The sequence below is a fragment of the Rhinolophus hipposideros genome (genome assembly GCF_964194185.1).
Source record: "Rhinolophus hipposideros genome assembly, chromosome: 14".
Lineage (NCBI taxonomy): Eukaryota > Metazoa > Chordata > Mammalia > Chiroptera > Rhinolophidae > Rhinolophus > Rhinolophus hipposideros.
In genome coordinates, this window is record NC_138060.1 from 56696410 (window position 1) to 56709824 (window position 13415).

At 44.1% G+C, this 13415-nt stretch overlaps 1 protein-coding gene across 8 annotated transcripts in view; it reads left to right on the forward strand.

Moving 5' to 3' along the window:
• TRAK1 (trafficking kinesin protein 1) overlaps nt 1-13415 on the forward strand; it is a gene marked incomplete at its 5' end in the record, with an annotated part of 168484 nt that overhangs the window by 84407 nt on the left and 70662 nt on the right. For 7 of the 8 annotated variants that reach the window (XM_081073106.1, XM_081073101.1, XM_081073094.1 and 4 more), the window contains one exon: nt 3645-3839. Coding sequence is in view for 4 of the 8 variants with exons in the window: in XM_081073095.1 (XP_080929221.1) it covers nt 3645-3839 (195 nt within the window). Of the gene's footprint in view, nt 1-3644; nt 3840-7155; nt 7198-13415 lie in introns of those variants that run through there. The other variant, XM_081073102.1, reaches the window with a different exon arrangement.

Below are 13415 nucleotides of genomic sequence, written 5' to 3' on the forward strand. Positions count from 1 at the left end.
AGCAAGATATTCCACAGTCCCTGTGAATCTCAGCTTCCTCATCTACTCTAAGAAAGCAAATATCTTCTGTGCCTCACGCTGTTGGGAGGGTCAGAGCATGCTCTGAAGCTACCTGGCCTGGTGCTTGACGTGGGGAAAGCATTCCTGGGGAATTTTTGAAGGCTCTCGTATTATGTTTACCCAACCTCAGGCCTCGGATGTGTCTTCTCCATGAGCGATTTGTGGTGTCCCTTTCCACACGAAATCCCCAGGGCCTCTGGCCCTGCCGCCAAGGTCAAGGAGAGCTCCCTGGGCAGACCTTATACTCCTCTCCTTTGCCCTCATTTTCTGGACCTCCCAAGCAGAGGAAAACTTGCCGGTGTTCACGTGACTGGTCACGTTATGGAAAAATCAAATTTACAGAGTTTTACAAAAGGCATTTTGATACAACCTCACCTTTTGATACGTTATCTCCCTGGTCATCCTATGCTTTAAAGAAAACGATATCTCTTGGGCACAAGGACCCGCACTGTAAATAGGCTGACCTTCAGCCCTGGAAACGTGGAAGGACAGGTCAGGCCTCAGCGTTTGAGTTGCTGCCAGGGTGCTCACAAGTGACTTGTTATTCTTAGAAGGGATTTCTTTTTTTCGTTTTTTTTTTTTGGTTTTGACACCATTGCCTTCCCCACTACCAAACAGCAGTGACACCGGAAGCTTCCAGCCTGATGTGTGGGCGCCACATGCGGGAGTGTGTTGGTCCCCTGCCTGTTCGCCTAGGACAGGCTGGCGCTGTCTTTTGTGGAGCAGATCTGTTTAGTGGCGGGCTGCTGCCAATTAGGCATCACTTCTCCTTGACCCCATGTCCCCTCAGTCAGATGGCAGCCATTTCAGAACTGTAAGTGATGAGCTTTGTGGGAACTTACTTTCACTTGATTGTGAGAGGAAGATGTATTTGCTTGATTATGGGCCCATCTTGAACCTTTTGGATGGCGGTGGTTGTTATTGGGAGATGAGAAAAAATAGGAGGTATCTTCTGTCTTGAGGGTAGCGCCCCTCGAGCTCCAAGGAAAATTCAGAATGTCTTCACTTTCTACTTAAACTCTTTCCTTAGCACTTGAAAAACCACGCCGACTTCCCTGATCATAATGTTCTGCCATGAAGCTTTGCGTGTGGAATTGAGTGAGAAGGGGTGGTGTGGGCTGGTACGAGTAGGAGGGGCCGCCCACAGGCGCCTGCAGTGGGCTCCTGCCCAGAGGGAGACTACTGGTCACTGAACATTCTCTTTACGTGGGAGTCCTTATATTTTCTGCCTGCTCTGTGGCCTTCTTATTGCACATGAAGGAGACAGGGATTTTGGTAAGTCTCTGCATAGCTGTTCTTCTGGCACAGCTGTCTCCACTTTCTACCTGAGTGTGAGCAGCCCTGCAGTCACTGCCCAGCTGCCTTCTTTGCCTGGGTTCAAGCAGAGAGAGGAGCAAAGGGACTGGTCCTCCCTGCAGTGCCTGCTTTGGTTCTTCAACAAATTCCTGCCCAGGCCCTACCTGCTCCCTCTGGCGGCTGCGTACCCCCTCCCCCTCTGCTCCAGCGTGGAGGACCCTGGGATTAACCCCAGCCTTTGTACCCATCATTTCCTCTGTGTGTGCTTAGGACAGGGTCTTTAATTTGATGTCAAATTCCACCTTTTAGAAACACCTCATAATGTTGATCTCTTGCCAGCACCTCCTCTTTATTTCTCTGTGCTGTTGGGTTTTATTTATCTTGAGGGTGTTTTTCTCCTCCGCCCTGTCTTAACACTTTGGAGAAGGATGGGAGACTGATTCACAAGCTCCGTCCTCCACCTTTGTTTCCTGCTTCAAGGTGGGAACTTGGAGTGAAAACCTTCTGAAGAACTGACCCCCATCGTATTCTTATCTTTGGATTAGTTTTTCTCACTGAAGGCTCATTCCTAGAACAAAAGACCGAATTGACTCCTCTTTAGTCCAGCTGTGTGCACAACTGGCACCTTGGAATTTTGGGGTTGACAAAAGCATGGCTACTCACAGAGCTGTTTACCGTCAGGCCTCAAATGCTTTCTGTGAAATGGGCGGACGTAGTGGCTGATGTCAGAATTAGTTGTCAGATAATCAACACTCTCCCATTAGCATTTATTTAATTCATCCTTCTTGGGGGTAGAGAAGTGGTGTACAATTGGTTCTTGTCCTGGGTCCCTTTGCCCTGTTGCCTTGTTTACAATTGAATTAAATGCCTGCTTTAATGTGCTTTGTATAGATTGGATCACTGTCATAGGGACTGTGGTGCGGCCCCTGGGCACAGTCTCTGGGCTTGAAATGTGAAGGGCGTGGGTGCTGGACTTAAGGACCACCGTGTATGGACTGTGGTGATGTGAGGTGCTGAGCAGGATGATGTGGTGATGGGAGATGTTTTATATCTCACAGGTAGGCAGGTACTAAAACACTAGAAGAGAGAACTTCATAACTGCGGTAATAGAAGTTCTGGCAAAAGGCTATGTGAATACTGTCATCCCTTGGTATCCACGGGGGGTTGTTCCAGGACCTTGAATTGGTTCCGTGGATACCGAAATCTGAGGATACTCAAGTCCCTTATATATTATGGTGTCGTATTTGTGTGGAACCTGCACATATCCTCCTGTATATTTTTATCATCTCTAGACTACTTATAATGCCTAATACAATGTAAATGCTATAGAAATAGTTGTTATACTGTATTGTTTAAGGAATAATAACAAGGAAAGGTCTGTACCTATTCAGTACAGATGCAGCCATCATAACTGCAGAGTACACGTCAGCAATAGCATAACTTTTTTCCCCAAAATATTTTCCATCCATGGTTGTTTGAATGAGCAGATATGGAGGGCTGACTATGTAGAAGTGGGAAGACAGATGAATTCTGCTTGGAGTGCCCAAAACACCAGTATGTCGGGAGAAGTGGTATTCAAGCTATGCCTTGATGGAGGGGCACCTGTTGGTTTAATGGTTGGTTGGAAGTCCCATGAGAATACAAGCTTTGCAAGGGCAGGGCCATGGCTGTTGTATCATTGTTGAGTCTCCTGTGTCTCTGGTACTCAGGATGTATTTGGATGGATGGATGGATGGATGGTACATGGATGGATGGATGGTGCATGGATGGATGGATGGATGGATGAATGGGTGGGTGGAAGGAAAGAAGGAAAAAAGGAAGGATGGAAATGGAGGTGGGCGAACAGATAAATGAATGAATTAAATTAAAGCAAAATCCTACTCAGAGGGGATGGCTTAAATGGTAAAAGGGTGGCAGAAAGAAGTTAGGCATATCGGTGAAATTATAACTGGTTTGGCTCAAATGATTGTGAAAATGGCCAGAGAATGGTTTGGAAAGAAAGACTTAGCCCAGATGGTGAAGACACAAGAATTTTGGCGTTACTTTGCAAAAAGTGGGCAGCTAAACAGTAAGAAGTTTCAGGTAGATCTTGGCAGTAAGCATGCATAATTCTAAATTCTGAGAGTAGAATTAGATGAGAAAAGGCCCTTGATATGATCTTGTCTGGTCTCTCCAGGCTGTGGGTAAATAGTCAGACATACTTGCTGTAGGTCACAAGGTTAGTTAACCTGCAGCAGCCAGGACATAACCAGATCTGGGCTCTTATTTCTCCATCATCTTCTCTCTAGACGTGTGCAACAGCACCGATCTTCCGGAAGTTGAGATCATTAGCCTGCTGGAGGAGCAGCTGCCCCATTATAAGTTAAGAGCTGATACCATCTACGGTTATGACCACGACGACTGGCTCCACACACCCCTCCTTTCTCCAGATGCCAACATTGACCTCACAACCGAGCAAATTGAAGAGACCTTGAAGTACTTCCGTAAGTAGTTCTCCTTTGGTGGGGTGATAGCACTGTGTCGACCAGTCCTTCTTAGCCATGGCCTCAAATGAGGTCATGTACTAGTTACCACGGCTTGTGACCTGCCATCCATGGAAGATGCTCAAGGAAACATGGCTGTAGGATTTAGCCACATAAAAGGCCTGGATTTTAAGTATTCTGATTAGAAATTTTAGAGTAGTGAGGAACAACTGCGAATTTCCATTTGAACCGACTTTCTCCTAACTGTACAGAAGAATTTGAAAATGTTTCCATTTTCCCTCCATACCAAAAGTACCATGTGAGTCTTCAAAAACTCTTATTGGGAAGGAGTTTGTCTGCATTTAAACGAAAGGTATTGGGAACATCTTGGCTGCTCAGTATTAAGGTGACATAGCAAGACATATATACCAAGGCTGATGATTTCCATGTGAAAGCCCACTAAGCTGGTTATTAGGAGAGTCAGAATGCCCCTGCAGTGGCAAGCCAGATATGCCAGAGAGCTGCAGAGCTGATACCTGGTAGGGTGAGCAATACACTAGGAGATGGTTGACGACAAGGTCATGAAACCTGATTTTTCAGGCTTGAAAAAAAATGTGATACTTAAAAAAATTCATACTAATGATGTTTCTGGTGTTTATTCAAGATATACCTTTGTAGAAAAATTTCACTCTTTTGAAATTCATGGCAGTATGGTGAGATTGTAGGACATACCAGTTCTCTTTTGTTTTGAAACCCCTGGCTTTAAATTCAAGTTAACTTGGGGATGGTCTAAATTAGTGATGTCACTTCCAAAGTGACATCATTTACATATCTGTGTGTCATTGTGTCACCTTCAAAGAAAAGTACAGCAGTCTTACTTCTGCTTGGAGATAACTTGACTTAAAACCAGCTTCTCATGCGTCTGTAAACTTTTCTGTAATTGTTTTCTCTATAGACTGATCTCTAATTGTCTTGAATTTGTGAAAGCTTTTATAATAAACAAGCCAGAATTACAGGTTTCTCCTTTAGAGTGTATCTGAGGCTGTTTTCACATTGTCCCTAGTAGGTATTAATAAGAAAGGAATTTTGTTTAAATTGGCCTGTGTTTTTATACCTAACACAAACCCTACAGTCTCTTTGTGAACACTGCAGATAATGTTTCAATAGGAATGAAAATAGCATAATCCACACCAAGGCAGATATGAAGAGTGTTAGATTTGTGCTAAGTTTCAAGTCGAAGCTTCAGAATTTCTGGTGTGTCTCGAAGCATACAGGAAGCTTTTTGCAAGTGACTTTTGTTTACTCATAGTATCTGTACTGCCAAGGACATGTATTGTGTGGAAAACTGTGTCCGGAGTAACCTCCTTGGTTACTTTGCCTTTTAAATCTGGCTCTCACCTGGCTGGTTGAGAAGAGGCAAGAAAGCTTTGGGTGTCTACCTTTGCTAGGTTCCATATTTGGTTCCTTTAGACTGCTTCACAGTCAAATTCACAACAGAATTATTCTTCTGGAAATTTCTGTGTGTTAACTTACTCTTCCTGATGATTCTGCAGGACCCGTCATGGCCATTTCTGCCCCAGGAGGCTCCTGGGTCCCTTCTCATACAAGATTAATCACTTAAGGTTCACAGTGTAATTGGAACATCGTTCATGAGCAGTATTTCACTATTTTCAGAGAACTTTTATATGAATTGCCTCATTTTATCCCTGTAAAATGTCTACAGTTTGGGCAGTTGTTATCGAGGAATTGGAAGTGTGGAGGACTCACGGGTATGTATTCCCTAGCACTGATCTACAGCTTCTAAAATTTTCTGAACAGTAGACTTGAAGAGACATTGCATCTCATTTTGTTTGTTTGTTTTGCTCTTAGTTATATCTATTTAAGAGAGAGAGAAAATCCTGGTGGATTTGGCAGTGGCTAACACAATTTATAATAAAACGGGAAGAACCGGAATAAACATTGAGCAGAGATTTTGAAAGTTCTTAAAGCACGGCGGCGTCCAATCTTACCTTAATTCTGTACTTTCCTCCTTGGTATTTGTGCTTAGAGCCAAGTAGGTGTTTGTTAAATAGTGATGAAATGAATGATCAGGTATTAACTCTTAACTTAAATATATCACCCTCTAGAGCAGGGCTTTCCAACGGAGGTTCTGGGACCCACCCCCACAGGGTCTGTAGAGAAAAATGAGGGGTCCTATGAACTTATAAAAGGAAAAAAGAAGTATATTTTTATTTTCATTAACTTCTAACTGAAATGCAGAATTTCCTTTAATTATGAACGTAGAAAACAAAGCACCGTGGTATTAGGACCTGTGGCTTTGTCACCAATAGAAATCATGGATATCTTCATGTCAGCCTATGGTAGAAGCAGAGGCTTTGAAATATCACCTTTACTCATCATCGCTTTGAAACCACATCCATTATTAGATGTGCTGATAGATCCTGTTATTTAATGCATTGATAAAGAAGTACTTATATCAGACTTTTTTCAAGTTTTGGTGACTGTGTTATAACACAGTTGATTTCTCTGGTAGTCCTCTGCATTTTATGTCTTCACCTCTTTCTTCTGAGGAGGGGCCTGTGAGCCTTGCCAAACTGCTTGAGGGGCTGGTGGAAGGTACAGGTTAGGAGCCCTGCTCTGTGCATCGTGTCTTTGGGGGGTTTCGTTTGTTTACATGTAACCCAGGAGATGCTGTGAGTGACAGCACTGTGACTTACTGGTGTGTGAAGTCAGTTGTGAGAAAACAATATAACCCCTTGTTTGTGGTTAGATTTATTTTCTGCATCTACTAGGGCAGTGGTTCTCTATTGTGGGTGGGAATGGGAGCCAGGGGTGCCCAGAGGGTTCTGATAAACCTCCAGGTAAAGACCACTGGATGAGAGGGTCATCTACACTGTTTACACACAAATCAGAGCAAAGATGACATTCAGCTTCCTTTCCTACCCCCAGAATGGAGAAACGACACTTTGCCTTTTAAATCTGGCTCTCACCTGGTTCATTGAGAAGAGGCAAGAAAGCTTTGGGTGTCTACCTTTACCAGGTGATAGAATGATCTTTGCAGAACATTTTCAGTACTTCTACTTCCAGGTAGATTTTTTTGACTCCTGGTGAGTCTGAAACACACAGAAAATGAAAAGGACTCACAAAGCAAATGTACCCATAAAGATGGGACATTTAGGATCAGAGGATCCAACAATAGTCAGCATTTAGTGCTTACTTTGTGCCCGGCACTGCACTGTCTTTAATGCTTTACATGTCTCTTGTTTAATTTTGACAGTGACCTCTGATTTAAATAGTTTTCCTATCCCCATTCTACAGATGAGGACACACTGAGGCTCAGGAAGTTAAGAAGCCTGCCTAAAGTCACACAGCTAGCAAGGTGGGTGCTGAGTTTCAAACCTACATTGTCTGGTTTGACTCCATATCTTAACCACTCTCTCCACGTAGCTAAATGAGGAAAAAAATTCTAGTTTAAAAATAAAACTCATTTGGTAAAAATGAAGAAAAAAAAACCCGAAAAACAAACCCTCGGTTTCAGAATATGTCAGTAGCTTATTTATTTATAAAATACATGTACAACATGTTCAAAATTCATTTCTTTTTTCCCATTCAGGGTCACTGTCTCAAGTAAAACTCAGCCTGATACAGCTTACTTTCAAGATAGGTTTCCTTCCCTGTGGCGTGTGCCTTTATCCTGTGGTCCGTAGGTCACACTTCCCCATCTCTGGTGGAGATGACTATAGACCTTGCTAGTTACATAACACTCCCCAGACACCAGACCCAAAGGTTGCTCTGTTGCTACGTAGGTGGCTGTCCCCTTCTGGTTCCTCCTTTCCAGGGGCCAAGCTATGTAACTTTTCAGTTAAGCAGCGTTGATTAAAAAATAAAGTCTCTCCATGTCTCCAATGCATGTGACCTGCTGACCGCTTCCCCTGTGAGTTTACCTGGAACAATCTTTCCTGAGAAGAGAAGGTTATGAAGCAAATAAGAGTTTTGAGACACCATTGTGTTGTTTGCTTTTATTGTAATGAATCAGCCAGGTATTTATTGAGTGCCTGGTATGTACCTGTAATCTTTTGTGAACTTGATTTCTTTGAATTCCAGCTGAGGTTTTCTGGCTCAGGCAGTGAAATCATGTCCTGGATTATTGGTTTTTCTTTCATTACTAACTAGGGACTTTGCACTGGGTTTGGTCAAAGCAGGACGCTTTTGAGGCCTTCGGCTGGTATCCTGCACTGAGTGGCCTGCCTTGCTTGTGTGAGAGGAGTGAGTGGAATCTGGGAACCTGCATAGTAAGCCAGCTCCCCGTATTACTTGAAGTTTCTAAAATTTAATTTATACCAAAAAATGAAAGACTGTTAACCTAGTCCACCCATAATTGTGCAGATGAGGCATCTGAGGCCTGGGGAGAAGTGACCCGCCAAGCTGGTGCAGGGAGCGAGTGTAGGTCATACCCCCACTTCCGCCATAGGTCATTCACTGTGTCCACAGTCTCAGGTGTCACAAGCATTTGTAGGAGCCAAAGTGTTACAGTTGACTCATACCGAGCTCGTCACAGGAGAGTAGGACTCTGCCCGGGATAAGGACGAGGACACAGAACATCTGGTAGCAGGGTGTTATTGGTGGAGGTGCAGGCTGGACTCCACCTTACCCACGTGGCCATACCTGAGGCTCCTCTGTCCCCTCGTCCTACGTGCCCCTGGAGCAGGGTCGACACCACGACTGCTCTCTTCTGGACGCTCGCCTCACTTTCTCCTGGATTTCCCTCCTGTCTCTGGACAATCCTTCCAACCTCTTTCAACAGGTTTTCCTCCTCTTCTTCTGAGCTTCTAAGTCAACCCTGCCACATACAGAGAGCTTTTAAAAATATATCCTCCCGAAGCTCCACCCTCAGATACAGTCATTTTAGGCCTGTAATTCTCATCTCGAGTGAGAGTAATGTACCGCTCTGTTGGAGCACCCAGCCTGCTTTGCTCCATATGCTCTCTTCCCAAGGCTGTAAGTATCAGTCACATACTGGCACCTCCCAAGTTTCTGTCATCCCCTGACCTCCCCTCCCACGTTCTAGGCTCCTGTCCCAGTTATGTCCACTGCCCAAAATGGATTTCTTCCCTCCATACACATTTGTCATGATAAATGTGACATTGTTTCCCCCATTTCCATATCTTCCTGGCCTTCAGTGGCCCTGCTAATTCTTCCTCTGGGTACATCCCAGATCCCTTCTCTGACCCTGCTGCCACCACCCTGGACGAAGCCACTGCCATCTTGTCACTGGGCTGCCCTAACTGCTCTCTTGCTTCCACTTCTGCTGCTCTGCCATCTTCTTTCAACTCAGTAGCCTGACTGGTCTTTTCTTTGAGTCCCAGTTGGGTTATGCTGCTCCTTTTCTTCCCTTTGCTCTTTAGATAAAGGACTTGTGACCCGGTTCTTGGCTCTCTCTGCAGCCAGCCTCCGTATACCCTGCACCAGCCACACTGATGATTTCAGACCCTTGAACAAGTCACACATGCTTAACAGAGGCTCCCTCTGCCCCCTCCCCATTCCTCCCTATTCTTTGGTTCTCAGCACAAGTGCCCCGTCTGCGGAGAAGCTTTCCAAACTGCCCCATCTGCCGTGTCCCCCCCACTTTTATTACCTCTCCTTTTTCCTGCCTTCATAGCTCTGTCACTATTTGCTTACATAGTGGTAACCAATAATAATGATGATTTGCATCTCTTGATCACTTCCTGTTTGCCAGGCTTGTGCCAAATGCTTTGTCTTCACGGGCGTACTAGGATAGATACATTAGATCGGAAGTACGTGGAGAAGTTCTGTTTGGAAAATAATAGATACTTTTCAAGATTTTGCTTATCATTGATGATGTTCCCGGACATCCTCCTTTTATTGGCGATCTTCATCCCAATATCAAAGTGGTGTTTCTCCCTCTAAACATTACTTCTGTGGTCCACCAAGGAGCAAGGAATTATAGCAATTTTTTAGACCTGCTATCTGAGGACCTTTGCCCAGGCTATTGCTGCAACTGAGGAAGACACTGATGTAATTCTTCTGGAAGGATTACAACATCTATGGCTGCATCAAGAACCTGGCTTGGATTTGGGGTGATGTCACCAAGGAATGTGTGAATGGCATCTGGAAGAAGACGCTCAAGAGGTTCGGCCATGACTTCAAAGGGTTTGCCAAGATGAGGAGGGCGCAAAAATCAGCAAGGCTGTGGTTGAGATGGCAAACAACTCGAACCTGGGTGTGGATGGGATGACACTGAGGAGCTCCTAGTGGGGGTTCCTGAGGAACTGACTAAGGAGGGGGTGTTGGAACTGGAGCAGGAACACATAGCTGAAGGAGAGGCAAGGGAAAAGGAAAGTGCAGGAGGAGAAAAAGAAGAACCCCCAAGGAAATTCACAGGGAAGGGGTTAGCAGAAGCGTTTGCAGATCGCAACAAGCTCCTTAAAATGTTTGAAAACATGGATCCCAACAGCGAAAGGTTTTCGTTAGTAGAGAGGAATGTCCATGGTGCATTATCTGCTTCCAAGCAAATCTGTGATGAAAAAGAGAAGCAAACCAAGCGAATCACCCAGGACTTCTGAAAGAGTGACACCTCCTCAAGAGCCCTGGGCAGGTCCTTCAGGAGGTGTTTCAGAAGAAGGTATTGTTCTTAGGTAATGACAGCTCCCTGGTGTTACTGCCCACGGGACCTTTCAGAGGGACAAGAGGTGGAGCTGGAGACAGTGAGACTGGTGATCCTGAAATTAAAAATGTAAAAAACAAATTTTTAAGTAGAAAAAAGCTATAATAAAGATATAGAGAAAAAATATTTCTGTACAGGTGTACATTGTGTTTGTGTGTTAAGCTGAGTCTTATTACAAAAAGTCAAAAGTTATATATATATATATGTATATACATACACATATGCATAGTAAAAAGTTATAATAAGCTAAAGTTAATCTAATTGAAGACAGAAAAATATGTTTTGATGAATTACAGCCTGAGTGTAAATGACTAAAGTCTCAGTAGTGACAGCAGTGTCCTCGGCCTTCACATCCCCTCACCACTCACTCACTGACCCACGCGGAGCAGTGTCCTGTCCTGCAAGCTCCGTTCGTGGTAAGTGCCCTGGACAGGCATCTGTTCTTTATCTCTTACACTGTATTTTTACTAGACCGTTTCTGTTTGGATGTTTAGATAACATAAATACTGTTGTGTTACAATTGCCCACAGTATTCAGTACAGTAACGTGCTGCACAGGCTTGTAGCCTCCGAGCGGTTCCACACAGCCCCATGTGGAGCAGGCTGGACCATCTCGGTTTGCGTGAGTCATTCTGATGTTTGCACGATGACAAAATCGCCAAACAACACTTTTCTCAGAAGGTATCCCCGTCGTTAGAGACTATATGTGAAGGTTTTCTTCTTCTGAGTGGTTCTTAGGGAAGGAAAGCAGTTGGAGACCCAGTCCTGTGTTTGGGAGCCATGCCGTCACCGTCACTGTCTAGCAACTAAAGTGTGACCTTGGGTCAATCACATAACTGCTTTGGGACTCGGATTTATTGTCTAGAAAATTAGCATCAAGCATTCTGTGATTCTCTGACATATATCTTTCAGAGCTTTTCACTCTCTAATCAAAAGTATCCTGCAAGGAAGTTCTTTTATTGTTGTTTTTCTGTTTTGTGGCAGTTTGTTTTTTGTGTTTTTCTGTGTAAAAAACTTGGAACTTTAATTTTCACTTTTAAAAAATTGTTAAAAAAAAATATAAAACCAGCATCATAAGCAAAAAAAATAAAAACGGACTGTTTGCTTTTTCAAGTGAAAGTTCTATTAAATTGCCTTCAGGTGATAGATAATTGTAGGGAAAATTTTAAAGAGTGCTCAAACAGAATGCTGTAGAAATATTTGCCTAATTCCTTAAGCATGTTTTAAATTGCCTAGAACCTTTCTCATTTAGATTTAGATATACTCAAGGCTTAAATTCTACAAGATAACAAGTTGTTGAAAATAATTTCCATAATCATTGCATCAGTCCCACAAGGGCAGAGCCCTTGTACCATGTTCAAATGGGCCAAAGTCCTTAGCCCAATGCCTTGTGTTATATAGCTGCTTAAAAATAAGTGCTCCTTAGATAACGGAAAATGCAAAGACACGTCTTTAAATTTAAAAACAAGTTTTTCTCTTTTCTTATCTTTTTTTTGTACAAACAAAACTGAAAACTCACATGTAGAGTACAAAGATCATTTTGTCTGTTGCCACCTTCCAAAGATTGTCTTTATCTAATTAAAATTCAAGTGAAACAAAAATAGAGGCACCGCAGTACACACTAAGCTTGTACAAATTAAATGGATAAGTAACACATAGTGCTGACCTTCGAAAGAGGGGGATCAAGTCGTTTTATGAGGTGGTGAGATAGGAGAAAACATAGTGTGTGTGTGTGTGTGTGTGTGTGTGCGTGTGTGCGTGCGTGCATGTGCACACGTGTGCACTCAGGAGGGTTGCCAGGTGGAACATGGAGGAATCTCTTCTCACCCAGGCACGTGTGTGGTTGGTGGGGTTGAATGAAGGAAGATGAATTACAGGAATGGAATAGGTGGAGGGCGTGGTTAGTACCGAAAAGGGCTCTCATGACCAGGGAAAACTTGTCACTATCATTTGTTAACAAAATTATACTGAAATGCATACATTGCAGTATATTTATAAATAGTCTCTGTGAATTTCTGTCATGTAAATGCCCATTATTGGCTGTGTCCTTTCTACCATTCCCAAGACCTGGGGCCATTTTGTTTACAGGCGAAGACTTGAGTGAGCCCACGAATTGTGTCTTCTTCCCTCTCTTGCTTGCTCCTCATACTAGTGGACTCTTCCTTGGGCCCATTTTCACTGCTTTTAGCTCTGCAGGGTCAAAGGTGGGGGCAGAGAAGCCTGGCTGCACAGTCACTCCCCGCACGTTAGCCACCCGTGGTCATCGTGTCAGGTGCTGGAAGAATTGAAAGTGCCTGTCTCTGGAAGGTGATCGAAGGCAGCCTCGTACCAGGGTGCTGGACAGAGCCCTGGGCACAGTGTCTAGTGAGCAGGGCAGCCAGGCACTCATCCTGCTGGGCAGATCCACCCACATGGTCCCCAAGGCCTACTTTGTCACTTGCCACCTGGCAGCTTTCACTCTTTCTCATCAAACCAGATACCAACGTTGAGTAGCTTTTCTTTTTCTTTTAAAAACAAAAATGCTTGGCAAGCCGTTCTGTACAGATTGACCGTTCTCCTTTTCATGTCAATCCAGCATGTCTAAGACAAAGCTGGAACGGACTCAGGTGGGTGATTGACATGATGGCTCAGCTTGCCATTCCTCATCCATTCCTCCTGGGTGATGGGCTCAGGCCACAGCAGTTCAGAATTACAGCAGGTGCAGAATCGGGGACCATTTTAGCTGCTGGTGTGTTTTGAAGCCTGTGACGTCTGCTGCATGACCCACTGTTCCCAGGAGTGAGATGCCCCATGCAGCCCTCCCAGGCCACAGGAAGGCAACTTATAACTGTACAACACATCATCCGAATCCTGCTTCTTCTCTCCTTCCCTCTCAGATATACAGGTGATTTTAGCAACTGCATCAAGGCTGGG